Source organism: Neolamprologus multifasciatus, chromosome 23 (assembly GCF_963576455.1).
Source record: "Neolamprologus multifasciatus chromosome 23, fNeoMul1.2, whole genome shotgun sequence".
In the NCBI taxonomy this organism is placed as follows: Eukaryota; Metazoa; Chordata; class Actinopteri; order Cichliformes; family Cichlidae; genus Neolamprologus; species Neolamprologus multifasciatus.
The window spans coordinates 20,552,305-20,570,357 of record NC_140460.1 but is presented as its reverse complement, the minus strand read 5'-3'; the positions used below and the strand labels follow the sequence as shown (position 1 = coordinate 20,570,357).

Here is an 18,053-nt window from a genome sequence, read left to right as displayed (position 1 = left end):
ACCTTTAATAATAAATCCCTATGGAAGACTGCCACCAGTAACAATGTGAGTAAGCATAATTATGACTTATTATCTCTTAATTACAAGTTAGTATCTCACAGGTTTGATGGAAATTCTCATAACAATCATTTAGTGTCTCCTATGAGATGACTTTATTATGATGATGAACTTTATTATCATACTGATGAAGTATCATATCAACAAGTTTCACTTGTATTATTAGTTCATTTGTGGCCAGTTTCTGAGCGTGCTGCCAGATAAAGACTCCACACCACACAGATGTAACTGCAAATTAAAGAGCTGTTTATGTAATAACAAAATAAATATCAGTGGGGTGGCTGTAGTGGTCAGCCACTAATCAGAAGGTCGGTGGTTCGATCCCAGGCTGCCTCCTGGCTGCATGCCAAATATCCTTGGGCAAGATACTAACCCAATGTTTGCCTACTGGTGGTGGTCAGAGGGCCCGGTGGCGCCAGTGTCCGGCAACCTCGCCTCTGTCAGTGCGCCCCAGGGCAGCTGTGGCTACAATGTAGCTTGCCAGTGTGTGAATGGGTGAATGACTGAATGTACATGAATGTAGCGCTTTGGGGTCCTTAGTGACTGAGTAAAGCGCTATACAAATGCAGGCCATTTACCATCAGTCAGACTGAGGATATAACAGGTTTTTATAAACATGTAGTTGCTTTATTTTGCCTTTGGGGGCAAAGTCTCTGTTGCTGTAGGTCCCTGCAGGTGATGGAAGAAGTGTGAGAACATCTAAAAAAACAAAACTAAAAAACATCATTGACAACCGGTCACTGCCAACCCACATAAAACACACTCTCACACACATATACTGTGGTGCTGCTGGCAGGCAGTGGGGAGAGGCGGAGATGCTGGTGCTGCTCCAGGTCATGTACACCGACCTGGACTTCCTGACGGAATTCCACATGGAGCTGCAGAATTTCCTGTTTGAGAAGTACTGTCTCTATGTCACCCAGATGGCTGGAAAACCAGGAGGGAAACACCTTCACCTCAGAAACATAAACATCAATTAAATTCAGGAGAAGTTGGTGTTTTTATATAAAAACTGCTGTTGGTGGGTCTGTGGACTCTAAAAACAAACACATAAAAAAGACTGAAATGGAAATAATACTGCAGTTACACTTTTAAAGTGTAGTAAGCTTTGTGTCGGGCTATTACTGACAAACACAGCTGATGTCCACATCATGGACCACATACAGGAAATTCAAAGGAAGTCTACACGGTCAGGTTTATAAACATGGTCTTAACATCGGAATGTGTCTCCCTGTGGTTAATGTGGATTTATCTCAAATGCAATGCTCAGACCATTTTGGGTCTGGAGAATCACCGCTGTGCTGTCACCTCTGTCCGCGGTACAACAAAAACACGAGTTCAGCTGTTCATAGCTACAGAGAAAAGACGTTTTAACTGTGAATAGTAATGACACAAGGTAAAAGCAGCAGCTTTAAGTTTGGCTCTAATAAACTGCACCATGTTAATCTTACTGCTTTGATGCAGAAGCAGTTTTGTGCAGATCAAAAAGTTGGTATTGAAACACCGAATGAAACTGTTAATATGTAAAGATATTAATGTGCTCAGACAGTTCTGTTATCATAAGAGATAATTAGAGATAATAAAAGCAAGATCCAAATGAAAAAAACAAACAGAAAAACTCTAACACAGTGCAGAGGAAGAGTTTTTATTACAGTTTTGGAGATGGAGAGAGCAACCAAAGAGGAGGAAGTGTCCAGTCCACAAATTGTTGACACAGACTCTTTCTTGAAAGATTACTGGCTGTGTTACATCAGAAATCTTAATAAATACAAATGTGTGGTGTTAATCTTACAGTTTTTATGGTGTTGTTTGGATTCATGCTGATTTTAATGTTTGCTGATCTTTAAGAAAGGAGTTAATGCTTCTCACTTCAGAGCAGACTGTCTGTTTTGATCTATTGTATCTATTTTGTAAGGTCACAGAGGGGCTGGAGCGTATCCCACGGCGACAGGTGAAGTCAGAGAAATAACCACACTTAAATTAGGTGAAGCTAACGTGGACGTGTTTGGACTGTGGCAGGAAACAGACAGGCTTGTCAGGTCTGAACGACCAGCGCCATCTGGTGGACTAATCCAGTTCATTTAAACAGATGGATGCTTTACTGATCTCACTGATGTGAAACAGTGAGTAAATATTTTTAATATTTTTTAAAACATGGATCCAGTTTTGATTAAATTACTGTTGATTCTGTGTGATTAGAGTTTTTAAAAGCTTCTAAGTAAAAAATAAATTAAAAAAGGGAAGGAGGACTCAGAGTCGAGTTTATTCTGAGGTTAAGTTCAAAGTTTTCATTTGTTCTTCAGTCCCTTTATTTCCAAAGCCCACAAACAAAAGTGCAGATGTGTGATTTCTACCTCATAACCACCCACCATTCAAATAAAACGTGGAGTTGATGTTATCCTGTCTGAAACGCACTAACTTAACAAACACTAAACGTTGAGTATTTACAGCACAGAGAGCTTTCCGGTACATTCTGTTGGCATTTCTCAAAGAAAACACTAAACGAACAAGTTTCCCTCAAAGGTTCTCATCTGTGTGGAGTGTCAGAAGCACCCGTGTCTTTCCACACCAACACAAACACAACGAGCACTGAGCGCGCTCAGATCAGCTTAAAAATGACCTTCGTGGACACATTATCACATCCTCACATGGTAACAGTTAGTTAATGTCAGTTTACATAACGGGAGCTCACAGTACCTTAAAGTGTTAAAGCAGCATCAGACTGGTGGATATGAAACCGCTGCTTTAAAGGCTCACACACGCAGACACACACCGTTTCTCTGACTTAGCTTCTCTTAGATGATTCACTAGAGTGAAAAGCAAAGCGTCGCTCACATGGCCTTTAATTATGAGTGACTTGGCAACATTTTCCCTTTGCTTTGTCTTTAAATCCAGTTTGTGATTAAAAGAAAGATCGATTAGCTTATTTGAACTGGAACTAGGGCCTGTGAGTATGTGTGGGAGCCTTTAGAGCAACTAAAGCAGGTTTCATATTGTTAAATAGGAACTTAGAGGAGGAAACGAAGCTCATTCCATCGCCTCCTCGTGCAGCTCTGGACCGCTTCCAGCACCACTGATATTTGGACACAGCTCTCTAAAAGTCCTTCAGTGACCATCTTCTCTTTAAACGAGTCAAAACAAACACCTTCAACACTGAATAAATAAATAAAACGTCAGATGTCTTCAAACCATCTCCTCAACAAGGAGAAGATCTTTTCAGCTGCTTTAGGGGTAAAATCTGCTGCAGCCGCCGTCTCTCCTGCAGATTACAGCTTTGATCATTAATATCAAATATAAATGTAGTACCAAAGAAATAATGTGGATTAAATGACTCAGCAGCAACTTCCCCTCCTGCAGTGCAGGAAAGAAACACTCTGAGCTGCCTGCTCTGGGAGCTGTTCTAATGGACGCTGTTTGCTTTTTAAGTTTTCTGGTTTGGTGTTAAATTAGATGTTAAATCTTTGTGCAATCAGGTCAAACATAACAACCACAGAGCATTTTAACTCCTTACCCACTGAAATTCAACCAGGAGGAAGCCTTAAAGCTCTTCTCTGATCTGATAAACTCGTGAAAACCCCAAAACTATTCTAAAAGTCATCAAACTACAACTTTATGGATATGTACCGAGGTCAAAGCTGGTCATTCAGGGTCCGGGGAGGTCGTCTCTATGAGGAAGACAGCTGAGATGACTGGAAGCGGTTCAGAGGTGCACACCCATCCTCTAAGATCAGGGTTGCTTTTTGATTTTTATGGGTGGAGTTTAGTTGGAGAGCTTTGTGATTTCCTCTCTGTGCAAAGAATCTGATTGGCTGGTAATTAGAAGAACAACCAATGCTACAGTAAAACAAACAAACAAACAAGGTTTAGTGTTTGAGGGAGCTGGCATGTCCACCAGACGCATGAACACAGGCAGCAGTAATATATAAATATGGCAGCAACACGTACAACAAAACAAGACAAAGTGCAACAAAGTCCTCAACTTCAAATAAAATCAGCTCCAGATGTGTGTGACCCTCACAGCTGGTCCCATTTCACCTCCAGATTTAAAGATACACATGATCATTTTCCAGTTATGAATGAATATCATCTCATTCAGAAGTGTGTGTGTTTCATAGATACTTGTAGTGCATTTTCTTAACCGATAAAGTTGAATTTGGATTCAAAGAAGAGCTAAAGTTTCTAAATATGTTGACGTTTTGGGCCTGAAGATCACGCAACAGGTCTGGATCTGGAAATTTGGGGAATAGCACTTCACCAAATATGTTAAATATGCTAAAACTTTATAAATCTTTATAAAGTCTGAGTGTTTTAGGTTTAAATATACACATCTAACACACAGAGCCGTTTGAGCTCCAAAAGAGAGGAAAGCTAGGCAGAATAAAGACACCCTTCTGAATGAGATCATCTCTAAAACCTACACCATGAATCAATAAAAACAATCATCACGGAGCCTCAGAGGTCCAAATTTCATTTAAATATGATCAGAGATGATCGTTAACCCAGCGATTCACTCCACACACACACACACACTGCCCTGAAGTTGCCGTTTCCCTTCATCTGAATCTCTAAACTGAACGAGCAGCAGCAAATGAACAACGTTAAGGTGGATTCACTATGTTTTAAAGGAGTTCCTGCCACTTGGGGGGGGGGGGGGGGGGTATCGAGGGAGGTGGGAGGGGCTTTTCACAGGTAGCAGAGCAGCGTGGCGTCATCTTTCCAGTTTGACATATTTACACCATCAGGGCAGTAAACCCGCCTCTCAAGCTAGTTGAACATGATGGACTCTGGATCCTGGTTCATCATCTGGGCCATGTGACGCAAAACGTCCTTCTTGGTGATGATGCCCAGGAGACGCCTGCAGAGGAGGGATGCAAACAAAGGTCAGAGGTCGTTGCCCATGTGATGAGTAAAGGAAGAATGTGCAGATTAGAGTAGACAAACTGAAACTGCAACCAGATCAGCTTTACAGCCACTCTGATCACACAGATCAATCAACTACAGGAGAAAGTTGAGTCTAAGACCCAGCTTCCTTTGCTGTTGCTGTTCCTGGCAGAAACAGCAGAGCATGGACACTGCGGGCTGGATCACAAAGTGTCCTGACCTCTAAACACCAGCTGGCCTCTCATATAAGTGAGTAAACACTAGGGATGGGTATCAAAAACCCGTTCTTGTTGAGAACCGGTTCCCACAGTTACAATTCCTTGGAATTGTTTGCCATTTTTGCAAACAATTCCCTTATCGATTCCAGTCGCCCCGAATGACGTCACCCGGCAGGCATTTACCTGGCAGGAAACACGGCGGCTCAAACGCTCAAAAGTTTGATTATACTTTACGAGAACGGATGACAACAGGGCAACTTGTAATACTTGCAAAGTAGATATTTCATTTAAGGGAGGAAACACTACGAATATGCAAAAGCATTTGCTCACAAAACACGCGATGACCTTAAATGAATGTCGTGTTTTTAATTCCGCTTCGGACTCGTGAATCTCAACCCAGCAGCAGCGGTAACGTTTGCACGTCCTCTCCCGTTAATGCGGCAGGTAAATAATCAACTAACAGTGCATATTATGTTAGCATCAAGGCTCGCAAAATTTCAAAATCTCTGGTAGCCCTTCGGGCAGGCATTCTTCAGTTTTTGGTAGCCCAAAATAAATTTAAGTAGCCTGAATAAAAAAAGAATTTTTTTTTACGTTTTGTTTCCTTTACAATATTATACATTAAAGTATAATATTGTAACGGAAACAAAAATTAATCAAAAAAATTGTTAAAATACAAATCACAACTGTATAAAAATTAAAACCATCAACTCAAATACTTGGTTCTAATTGAACAGAAATTTCTATGAACTTGCAAGAACTGTGTAGAACATGAATCAGTCTTTGTCAGATCCTGAATCTGAAATTTCCACTGAAGTCACGGGTAAGAAGTAAGTGGAACCAAGATCTAGGCCATTTGCTTTTTGAAGTTTGCAAAGACTGCTAAATTCTGCCAATGGTAGTTCACTCTTTGCAATATAGCACGCTGTTCTAAACAGCTTTTTCAGGAGTTCTTGTTGTGCTTGGTTTATTTGTAGTATGTTTTTTTGCAATTGGTGTTTGTTCTGGGAAAGATACTGCAGACTGGGCAATAATGCATTTCTTGCATTTCTCATGGGTTCTGATGGGGTCTTTCTTAAAATGACTGGTCCCAGTAACAAAGGTGCTTGTCGACTCAGAAATCAAATGAAACTCACAACACACCTGGCAGAACATCATGTTATTTAGCTCGTCATATTCCAGCCACAGAAATTCTTTTGTCCATGAAACCAAAAAAGCTGCGCTTTCTTTTTGCCTCATAGTCTTTAGGCTAGGTGACAAATCGTCAACATATTACGTTTTCGGCTACCCACCAAATTCCTAAATGACGACCTCGGAAAAATGAGGAAATATGAGAACCGTATGGACTCAATCTACACATGTTCGCTCTTTTCCTTCAAATAGCTTAGAAACACGCTATTTAACATCATTTAAGTCCTGTTTAAGGTGAGGAAAAAGGTTATGGTTAGGGCTAGGGATAAGGTTAGGTTTAGGGCTGGAATACAGGGCTGGAACGTTGGTTACCGCGGGAGCGTCATTGCACTGGATTTCAGCCATAACCCGCCGCGTAGAACGCCGAAAGTCTCCTTTCGCGTTCCTCAGGAACGCCGCGGGACGTGACAAAACGTCGCCATGTTACGCCTCGGGAGTGAGAATGGGCTCGATTTGTCATATCTTTTCCGTTTTGTGATCGGCTTTTCTTTGGCTGCCCCTTCTTCACCCTGACCTGTCTTATTTGGCTCAGCAGAACTAAAATACCAGCGTAAATCCTGCTGCTTTTACACACGTACTTACATAATGATCAGCGATTCTTTGCGCACTCAACCTCTCACATGTTTAAGCTTGCTGCGAGAGATTTCACTTGTCGCGTTTGAATAGTAAGCTAATGAGTGATAAGACGATGTCAGAGGAATTGGTGCGCAATTAATCGTCACTCACCAATCAGTGCTGCCGCTCTCTACACACCATTCGCGCTATCGCAAAATGAAAATGAAAGCAAAAAGCAAGCGCAAATTCAAACGCGATTTCAATATGTCACATATTGACAGTGGCTCATCGATGCCAATGACATAATTACTCAGCTACATTGGCGAAAGAATGCAAAAGCACTGACATATATTTTCCTATGATAGCCCGACGGGCAGGGCTGAGTTAGATTTTGGTAGCCCGACTGGAAAAATCGCTAGCCCCGGGACGTCGGGCTAGCGATTTTGCGAGCCCTGAGCATGATCTGCCTTATTACAAAACCTGCCATTACTGTGCGTTTAGGTGACCATGATGAGAGAGACGGACAGAGTCTGGCTCAGATGCTGGCAGTTCTCGCTGCAATCTACCGGTAGCGTCTCCTTTCAGACCAGGATAGACGAATGTCACCGAGCAGGGACTAAGTTTGTGGTCAAAGGCTTGCACCCATTTGCCACAGCAGATGCCCCCGATTTTCGGTAAGTGAATGTGTTTAATTGTAGGCAGGGACATTACTGGATATTCTTGTGTAATTGCTACAGAATAATTTATGTTATACTTTGTTATTGCTACAGAAGAATATTTATTTTATTATTTTACATTTACAATTTTTTTCCCCGGGGACCCTGTGACACCACATTGAAGAGCCATAGGCTGCATCTCTTAAGATCTCACTGTTGGGTTTGTAAGGCCATGTTACTCCTAAATTTCTATCTTGTTCAAAGAGAAGATATAAAACAAAGTTCTAAGCTAATCGACCTTAGTGTTCTCCTTTTTTAAAAAAAGAATCGATAAAGAATCGAATGGTTAAACAGAATCGAAAATGGAATCGGAATTGTGAAAATCTTATCAATACCCATCCCTAGTAAACACTGAATACATTTGGGTTTATTTAAATCTTGGTTATAGGAGACCTATTTTCATTTTTATTTTTTTTAAAATAAGTAACAGAGGTAATAAAGATGTAATAAAGATTAAAGAAGTCATAAATTAATTGGTTTTAGGCGTTTTAACAATTATTTATGTCACTTTGCTTCATAACTATTAAGACAAATGATCTCATTGAGTCACTAGAGGGAGCCGTTTGACCTTAAAATAACCTAATGAAAAAGCTGCTGATCTCTTTGATCTAAGCTAAGCCGGCTGCTGCAGAAATATGACTTTACAAACTTCAGCCCAGCTTCACCTTCCTCCTCTTTTTTTTTTAAACTGTATATTTAGAAAAAGACTGGCACATAGAACAGAAAACACTGCACTGAACCCCCAATCTCTATTATTCTAGATAAAGCCCTGAAATACTGGCTGCTCTTACCAACAGAGCAGCCAATGACATCAGAGGTGAGAAGGAAACATGAAGCTGCTGCTTCTCTGTTTCCTGCAGACTGGAGAGAATCCTGGAGAATACAGATCAGCTTCTGAGCTACAAATGGTTTCAGGGTTTTTACTGATGAACGTCACTGTTAAAGTCAAGGTATTCGCAGTATTTTTGGTGGCAGGACAACTGCAAATGATCCAGTTTGTCACCAACAAAGTGAAACTATGTTTTCGGGACTTTGTAGGTGCTTCCTGAATGAAATCTGACCCTGTTTCTTTGAGAAGTTTCAACCCTCTAGCAGATCATTACATGCAGGAACCTTTTGAATACAAGCGCGCTCATGCTCACAGGTGCACACACGGGTGCTCACACACACAAACTACACCCTTTTTGGCTCCTACCTCAAAGCACACTGTGTGCTGTCAATCCTACGTGCTGCACAATAATATTCAATATTTAGTATTTGCTGTTATATTCACATAGATCATCACGATGATGTTGTTTATTATATTGCTCTCTTTTTTGGTTTTGTCTTTTTTCTTTCTCAACAAGTGATCCAGGTGATTGATATATGTATTTTTTGTCTGTTTGTTTTGTTTTTGTTTTTTGCCTTTTATCACCGTTCCTCTTCCCCGCTGTTTTTCTTTCCCTACCTCTCTTTCTTTCTCCCTTTTCTTTCCCCCAGTCATGTCTGTCCCGTGTGTAGCAAGTGAAAATAAAATAAAATAAACAATAAAAACAAAGGTCAATCAAACAGATCAATACGGCAAAGCCGGGATGGTCCATTTGGTAAAGTAAATCTGTTGGGCATCTTTCTTCGCCTTTAGATAATAATTCTGATGGCAAAAGAACATAAATGGGACAGGCGAAAAAAAAAGAAAAAGGAGAATTTTCAACTGTTTCCATATTTCAGGCTGTAACAGCAGATGGCATTTGGCGTGCTCTTACCCGCTCCTGGTGACCAGACACTGGCGCAGACCAAGCTTGCGGAAGATGTCCACCACGGTCTCCATGGGCGTGTGGTCGGTGACGGTGAATGGGCTGAGGTTGAGGATGCGTCGCAGCTTAAGCGGCTGTGGGTTGCTCGCCGGCAGCTGCGGTGCGTCCTCGGTGAAGTAGACCACTGAGCTGCTCACCACGCCGTCCTGCTTCTGACGGGCGTTCTCTGTGGATGAATTGAGGGGAGGAGTCAGTGGAAACATTTCGATCGGATTCACTAAAGACTAACGTGCATTTGCGGTTGACTTACTGATGGCGAGCGTGAGGTCTCTGCGCTGGACGAAGCCGATGAGCCTCTCTGACTCTCTGGACACGACCACGGGGAAACCGTTGTAGTCCGTGTCTTTGATCAGCGTCTCCACATCCTCTACTGTCGTGGAGTCCTGCGTGAGGACAGCCAGCGGCGGGTCGTTCCTGCGGGGACGCATCACGTCGGTGGCGAGCGTGCGGTGGGTGAACTCGTCCCGCACGTCCAGGTACGGGTAGCCGTTTAGCAGGATGTGTGACTCGTAGATGCCCTCCTTACCGAATGCATCTGCCACCCACTTGCTGGTGACGGCGGCGGCCATCAGGGGGACGATGTACTCCAAGCCGCCGGTGAGCTCAAACATGATGACCACCAGCGAGACGGTCATCCTCGTCACACCGCCTGAAGCAACAGAAACACAGCTGCTTCATCACAGGAGGAGACTTAATTCAACCATTCACAGTGTGAGAAGTTTCTGCTGTTTACCAGGGGCAGCCAATCAGAACAAAGCTTGAGTTAAAAGGGGAGGAGCTAAACCAGCTTGTTTCAGGCAGGCCTGACACAAGGCCTCATCATGTCTACATGTTAAAGCTTCTAATGGGTGAACAGTGCACTCACCCAGGCAGGCGGCGGCTCCCACCATGGCATACAGTCCCGGCGTGACGCAGTCGGCGCCGGGTCGGCACCAGTTCTTGAAGATGATCCAGTCGTGGTGATGGTAGGCCATCTGCTCGACGGCGATCCCGACGATCCGCCCGGCGATGGCCCCGACCGCCATGCTGGGGATGAAGAGACCCGAGGGGATCTGAGGAGGAAAGAGATCCGCTCAGGGAAACAGAAACAGGAAACAAACACCGACTTCCAGCCCATCGTCTTCCTCGCACTGACCTTCATGCCGAAGGTGAAGATGGTGATAACGATCTTGAAGATGAGTGCGAGGGTGAGCTGCCACAGGGCGTTGTAGACACCAGGTCCCGCCGGGCGGTCCGGGATGTCGTCCACCGGCCGGCTCATGTTGGGGTTGTTGACGTAATCGCAGAGCTGCGACGACTCGAGCGCGCCACAGTCATTGAAGAGCTCTGAGATAAGCTCGCTGGTGCTGCGGCGGGTGTATGGGTTGGGGTAAGCCAGAAGGGCAGTGATCCCCGTCACAGCGATCACCTCCAAGACCGGGTACTTCCCCAGCTGTGTGGTCTTCCTCCGCCGGCACCAGGCGATGTTGGCCCGGATGAAGAGAGTCCCCCAGAGGCCACCGAAGACGCCAAGCAGGATAAAGGGCACCAGCTCGGCCATGTACCACGGCGTGTGGTACTCCACATAGAAGAGCACCAGGCGGCTGTTTCCAAATGGGTTGATAGAGCGCAGCGTGAAGGCCGCGACCAGTGCGGCGAAGAAGGAGCGCCACAGAGTCTTCAGAGGGAAGTAGTAGCTGACCTGCAGGAGGAAGCACAGGACATTGTTAGGAGAGAGGAGGAAGAGCTACAGATACTCTGTGTCCGGTCTGATAGCCGACCTCTTCCAGACTGAACAGGACTCCTCCGATGGGCGCGCCGAACGCCACCGACACTCCAGCTGCCGCCGCTGCCGACAGCACCTGCAGGAGGCAGACACACATACATCTACGTGACTTTTCCTTCATCGAGGGGAGAGCGTGCACACTGTGAGGAAATCTTATTGCCCTTAAAAGGTCAAAGGTCAGGAGTGTTTTTTCCGCAGCATACCTCTCGCCTCTTGCCCTCGTTCTTGCTGTACTTGGAGAAAAGGCTGCAGAAGAGGTTTCCGCAGCAACACGCCACATGGACCAGAGGACCCTCCTTCCCCAGGCTCAGGCCCGACGACACGGCCAGCACCAGCGTGACTGTCTTGATCAGCAGGGTCCACTTCCCCAGGTAGCCCCGGATGATGAAGCCGCTGAGGATCGTCTTGATCTGACAAAACATGCAAACAGATGGAGACATGTGAGAGCAAACACACAGCTGAATCAGACTCCATTTAAAAAGTTCCGCAGGAAAACTGTTAAAAACCATCTAACTGTGGTGTCCACTGATGTCATGGCTTCAGTTCCTGTATCTGCATGGGGGCGTGGCCTAATGCCACCTGCTGCAAGTAACACACCTCATTAGAAGCCTGCTCAAATGAACTGAGCCAACTCCAACTGATTGAATTTGTTTATCCAGTGAAAAAGTTTGTTACCTCCGGGATTCCCGACCCGCAGGCGTACGGAGCGAACACTCGCACCAGCGACACCGCCAGGAAGGAGAAGAGCAGAGCCCATAGGATGTACAGGAAGTAGTTCAGCACGTACGCTCCGGCTCCCTGAGAGAACACAGAGTTAGCTCATCACTCTGTCCACTCATTGAAGAAACACACACAACCACTAAAAGCGGGCAACTCAACCTCGGCATGGCCTGTCATCAGCTCCGCCCACTTCTGCCACTGTGGACACTTGTCCCGGTCGTCAAACGTGGTCTCGTTGGAGGTCCAGCAGCACTGCTCATGGCTGTACCAGAACGCCGAGAGGCACACACCCTCCTTCAGGTCCGTCATCCAGTCCACGGCGAGGTCGATCACGCCGGCCAGCGTCCCTGTGGAGGAGAAGGGGAGGAGTCATTCCACCTCAGAGACACCTTCATCACTCTCAGATTGCTCCTGTTTCTCTTCCAGTGTCGCTCGGACATCCAGAGAGACGTCTGCAGCTTCAACAACAGAGTAAGAAACAGAAATAAAGGTAAAAAGGAAGCTAGATAGATGAAGCCTGGGAACTTTAAGCCCAGCAACACGAAGAGGAGGAGGAGATCAGAGACACGGCGAGCCTGACCTGAGAGGAGGCCGATGAGCAGCATCACCACCCATCCCGACCAGGCGTCCAGCAGGCTCTTAATCAGCTCCCAGAGGGACTCTTTGCTCTTGCTGGTGATCTGCAGAAACACAGAATCAACTTACAGGTTTGCTGTGTGGATTTCAAATAAAAGCTCACGCCTCACAATGAGGAGGGAGAGGAATAGATGGAGCACACACCTTACGGTGGCGGTCCGTGTCCCTGGATTTCTCTCTCAGCCAGTCAATGGTGTGGAAATCTTCGTACGTGCTCACATCGGGGAAAGGCTCATCCAGGAAGTCCATCAGGTTCCCAGCACCGTTCATCTCCTCCGTGGGCGTGGCGGCGTTCACACCTGGAAGAAAGTGAGGACGTCATCAGTGTTAATTTGATTTGTAAACACTCACTGTTTATTTAACGTTAATGTCCATGCTCATCGGTTTAATGAGATTTCACCTGCTCAACATACTCATATAAATAAGAATAAAAGCTTAAATGAAAGATCCACGTGTTTTTAATAATATCCATTTTTGTTTATCCCGAGGAGGAGGAGCCGGGTGCTGTCAGCCTTTATCTCAGCTTTTACTGAATTCAAAGATCCCGATGAGTTTAAAGGAGGAGGGGAAACATTTCACCTGCCTCGTATCACAGGATGAGGGCAGATCTCCTCACTTTTACCTGAACAACAAAAACAACTATCTCCTCTGACATAAATGCAATCACCACCGAGAGTCTCCACTGTGTTTGTCAGACTTCACACATGAAATGATCCAGCAGCACGAACAGCACTGCAGAGCCTTTATTTACGTTAGCTCCTGAAGCTAACCAGGCTAACTCAGCATCATTTCACTGGCTGTTGTTGTTGTTTACCTTCAGCGACCTCCATGTTGCTCCGTGCTCACCGCTGCGGGTCTAAAATAAAATCTCTTCAATTATTAACTGATACGTTGTCAAATAAAAATGTCATTTTAGTAAAATTCGGCGAGAGAGAAACAAATAAAAGCCGACAGGAGCGTCGCAGAAGGCTCCCTGCAACCTGTCAGTATCGCGATACTTCGGGATCACGCTTTGCTTGGACCACCTCAAAGTTCGTCGTGTTTCAGGTGTTTGGAGTCTTTTCTGCCCTCTGGTGGCCACGCGTGGGAATTACAAGAAAGAGTAAAGTTTGAAAAATTACAAACTAGTCAAAGTCAAATGTATTTATATAGCACATTTAAAACAAGAACCGTTGACCAAGGTGGTGTACAATTAAGATAATTGAGAGAAATAAAAACATAGGGAGACATGATAAGAGTTAAGCGTGCATGTTTATATTTGAGCCTGTACGTTTAGAGAAAAACTAAAATAAGTTCAAAGTTGCGCACCCAACTAAAGTCAGTAAAGATGCATGATGTGCAGTTTACCCCACCCTGAAAAAAAAAGCAGTTACAACACCAGTTTAAAGATATTTACAACATTACAGTGAGCTTCACTTCCAATTGAATATTTACTGGTAAACAATGTCTCTCACCTGCTGAAAGAGGCGGGGGAAAACCTGAAGGATGAGAAATTCAGCGTCAGAATTCAGAAATGAAAGTGAGAGATACACCTGAGCAAAAATCTATTTCTCTTTAAAAGAACCTAAAACTTTGCTCATTGAGCCTTTTGCTACGACACAGCAGGGCTTCTGTCCAACAGAGCTTATACAAGTGACCATGATCAGGCTGTTTTAAATGTCTAAATTTAAACTCTCCTCTTTCACAGTTTAGGAATCAAACATCAAATACAAAAACAACCCTACGCCCTGTGACAAACATGAGTTTTCTTATTTGGACAACTTTTTGGTAATCTTGAGCTGTGATTGGCTGAAAAGTGATAAACCTTGTTGTTTCTTTGATTGTTGAGCCATGTGGGAACCGATACAATGTATTGTAAATTATTAGAATTAAATAAACCATTAAAATAAATGTATTAAAATGTGACACAAAACTCTAGATGGATGACATTCCACTGATGAAAGTTGGATGATAATGAAGGATGAAACTAAAAGCATGTGTAACAATAGAAATTCACTTGAGCAGAATCAGTTTCTTTTCAAATGAACATTAAACTGAGCTCACTGATCCTTTCATATCAGCACAGCAGAGCTTCTTTCCAACACTGGTGAGTACAGATGATCATGATTGAACTGTTTAAAAGTCTAAATGTGGATCATCCTCCAGAGACAATGAAGTTTACAATTAAATCTCTAATCTCAGGGTCAACTGGATCCATCAGGTTTTCCTCAACAACACACCAGAGTCTTTACAAACATTGGTAAGTGAACTCATGACACTCACTTTCCCAGCAACTTGTTCATTCACATTGTTTTAAATTTAAAAGGGACCAACATAGTTAGGTGAGAGTTTCTTTGACTTGTATTGTAAAGACACATACTTTGTGGACTTTTTGGTCAGACTTTCTGACATGGGTGGTATCTTGGTGCTGGGATTCAGTGGTTGGCCAGACGTCTATTTTGCTTAGAGGGCCTTCTCATGTGGACCTCCCTAACTACCAACATGCAAGATGTTGTAGTGAGGAAACAGTAATCCCATCTTTGATAGCAGATGATTTATGGTAGTGGGTAACCCAGTAAAGACTTTAATGGGGAAAGACCAGTAGAGAGAGCAGTGGAAGTTGTGGAGTTATGTGTGTATTTGATCAGGACAGTTTGAAGCTCAGGAGGACTGGTTAAAGGAGGCAAAACACCAAAGGGCAGCTTATACCTCTTGGTTAGCTTTCTCCATTGACCGGATAGAAATCAGAAGAGAGACTAACTTGAGCTCTCAGGGGCATTCACACTGATGACATTCAACATCATCCCTTCGATTTCTATCTTCAAACAGATCTAAGACTAAAAGAACTGTGTGATACTTTTTATTTAGAGCAGTGTGACATGTGAACTTTGGGATCACAGGGATTAATTTCACATACACTGACTTATTATTATTTCAAACTTTCATCATGTTTATCTTGACCATACAGCACTGGAAAAGGAGACATAAGACAGAAATGAAGAAAAAGCAGAACAAGTCTTCTTTAAATATGATTAAAACTGAATTTAAAATAAAATCATTTTCTTGTCTTTCTCACTCAGAGTGCAGACATGTCTGCTGCCAGCTGTCTTCTATCTGAAGATCAGTTTCTGTGCTCCATCTGTCTGGATGTCTTCACTGATCCAGGCTCCACACCATGTGGACACAACTTCTGCAAAAACTGCATCAGTCAACACTGGGATATCAGTGAGAGGTGTCAGTGTCCTTTGTGTAAAAAGATCTTTCAGACCAGACCTGAGCTGCACATCAACACTTTCATCTCTGAGATGGTTTCGGAGTTTAGATCTGAAGCTCAGCAGAAAGTCAGCAGCAGCAGCTCAGAGCAACAAGCTGCCAAACCAGGAGAAGTTCCCTGTGACATCTGCACTGAAACCAAACTGAGGGCCCTGAAGTCCTGCCTGGTGTGTCTGGCGTCCTACTGTCAGACTCACCTGGAGCCTCATCTGACAGCTTCACGGCTGAAAAGACATCAGCTGATTGATCCTGAGGAGAACCTGGAAGGCAGGATATGAAGCATGATAAACCTCTGGAGCTGTTCTGTAAGACCGATCAGACATGTGTCTGCGTGCTCTGCTCTGTTTTTGACCACAGGACTCATGAGTTTGTTTCTCTGAGAGAAGAATGTGAAGTAAAGAAGGCAGAACTGGGGAAGACTAAGGCTGAAACTCAACAGATGATCCAGAAGAGACGACTGAAGATTCAGGAGATCAAAGAGTCAGTGAAGATGAGCAAAGATGCTGCAGAGAGAAAGAAAGCAGAAGGTGTTCAGGTCTTCACTGCTCTGAAGAAGTCTGTTGACAGAAGCCTGAACGAGCTCATAAAGGAGATAGAAGAGAAACAGGAAACAACAGAGAAACAGGCTGAAGGTTTCATCAAAGATCTGGAACAGGAAATATCTGAGCTGATGAAGAGACACTCTGAGGTGGAGCAGCTCTTACGCTCTAAAGATCACCTCCACCTCCTCCAAAGCTTCTCATCCCTGAAAGCTGCTCCAACCACCAAGGACTGGACAGAGGTCAGTATCCATCCACCATCATATGAGGGGACTGTGGTGAGAGCTGTGGATCAGCTGAAGGAGATATTCAGTAAAGACATGAAGAAGCTGTTTGAGGCTGAGCTGAAGAGGGTCCAGCAGTATGCAGTGGATGTGACTCTTGATCCTGATACAGCACATCCTTTTCTCATCCTGTCTGATGATGGAAAACAAGTACACTGTGGTGAAGAGGAGAATGATCTTCCAGACAACCCAGAGAGATTTTCTAAATTTCCCATTGTTTTAGGAAAGCAGAGTTTATCTTCAGGCAGATTTTACTTTGAGGTTCAGGTTAAAGAAAAGCCTGACTTGGTTTTAGGAGTGGCCAGAGAGTCAGTCAACAGGAAGGAAGTCATGACATTGAGTCCTAAAAATGGTTACTGGATTGTAGGAGTATGTGAAAATATTTGTGTAGCAGTTGCTGACCTTCCAGTCCATCTCCCTCTTCAGTCTGGTCCTCAGAAGGTGGGGGTGTTTGTGGATTATGAGGAGGGTCTGGTGTCCTTTCATGATGTAGATGATGTAGATGTGATATATTCCTTTTCTGGCTTCTCCTTCACTGAGAAACTCTACCCATTCTTCTGTCCCGGCAGTAATGATGGTGGTAAAAACTCTGATCCTCTGATTATCTGTCCAGTCAATCAGTGAGTCTGATCTTTTTCCTTGAGGAAATTGGATCAAATACAGATTAATCTTAACATTTAAGCTGACAGAGTAGAAGTCCTAAAAACATAACTGAGCAAACTGCACCTGCTAATGAAGATGAAGCTGCAATGAAGAAGCTGCAAAACAAGCCAGTAAACTGAACTTTAGCTGATTTTTCCCATTTGTCTGAGGAAGTCCAGTGTGACAAAGAAGAAACTCTAGTCGTCTTTTCTTGCATTGTATGGCAAAGGCACAGACATTAAATTATATACTGTACACAGAAATGAGTACAAATGTTAATATTTTATTATTTTTACTTATCTATTGTTAACTATCAAAATATGGTGGATAAACTGTTCTGTTGTCTTAACATGTACAGTATGCTTATTCAGAATGAAAGAATTAAAATCTGAACGTACCATCTTTTTTGATCTTTTCTTTGATGACAATCAGCTGCTGAGCTTCAGCCTTCTTACCTCTGAGGTGATCACAGAATGAGCGGCTGTAAACCTTTAGAAACACCCACATTTGCATCAGTAAAATTATTAATAACATGCAAGTGTTAAATACATCTTTCAGATGATATTTAAACATTTTTGGTGCCCTGAGATATTTGATTTAAAAAAAGACACCCCACGGATCACTCATATTCATTCATTACTTGTGCACATGTTAAGTTGTGGTTGTGGTATTTAAACATTTTATTAAGGTGGCACAGTAACAGAGCCGTTAATGCTGGGGAGAGTCCTTCCTGAATAACTCACTCTCCAGATCCAGCAACTAACCCCCCTGATACATGCTCACGTTTTTCAGGCCGCACAATCA

The 18,053-nt window shown here is 43.7% G+C and overlaps 1 protein-coding gene, 1 long non-coding RNA gene and 1 pseudogene across 2 annotated transcripts; 2 read left to right on the top strand and 1 right to left on the bottom strand.

Annotated features, from left to right (window-relative positions):
- Positions 1–1,681: 1,681 nt before the first annotated feature.
- On the bottom strand, positions 1,682–13,564 carry LOC146491468 (H(+)/Cl(-) exchange transporter 4). The gene is made up of 12 exons (XM_085150666.1): positions 13,347–13,564; positions 12,677–12,831; positions 12,477–12,576; positions 12,056–12,243; positions 11,852–11,974; positions 11,380–11,586; positions 11,172–11,252; positions 10,547–11,092; positions 10,277–10,463; positions 9,662–10,060; positions 9,361–9,577; positions 1,682–4,912 (listed from the first exon to the last, which is right to left on the bottom strand). The coding sequence occupies exons 1-12, from the start codon at positions 13,360–13,362 to the stop codon at positions 4,822–4,824; spliced, it is 2,310 nt and encodes a 769-aa protein (XP_085006792.1). The 5' UTR covers positions 13,363–13,564; the 3' UTR covers positions 1,682–4,821.
- LOC146491469 (uncharacterized) lies at positions 4,911–9,155 on the top strand. The gene is made up of 2 exons (XR_014872287.1): positions 4,911–5,600; positions 7,404–9,155. It is a non-coding gene; the product is annotated as an uncharacterized LOC146491469 (long non-coding RNA).
- Positions 13,565–15,531: 1,967 nt separating the features above from the next.
- LOC146491467 (E3 ubiquitin-protein ligase TRIM21-like) lies at positions 15,532–17,759 on the top strand (annotated as a pseudogene).
- The last annotated feature ends 294 nt before the right edge of the window (positions 17,760–18,053 follow it).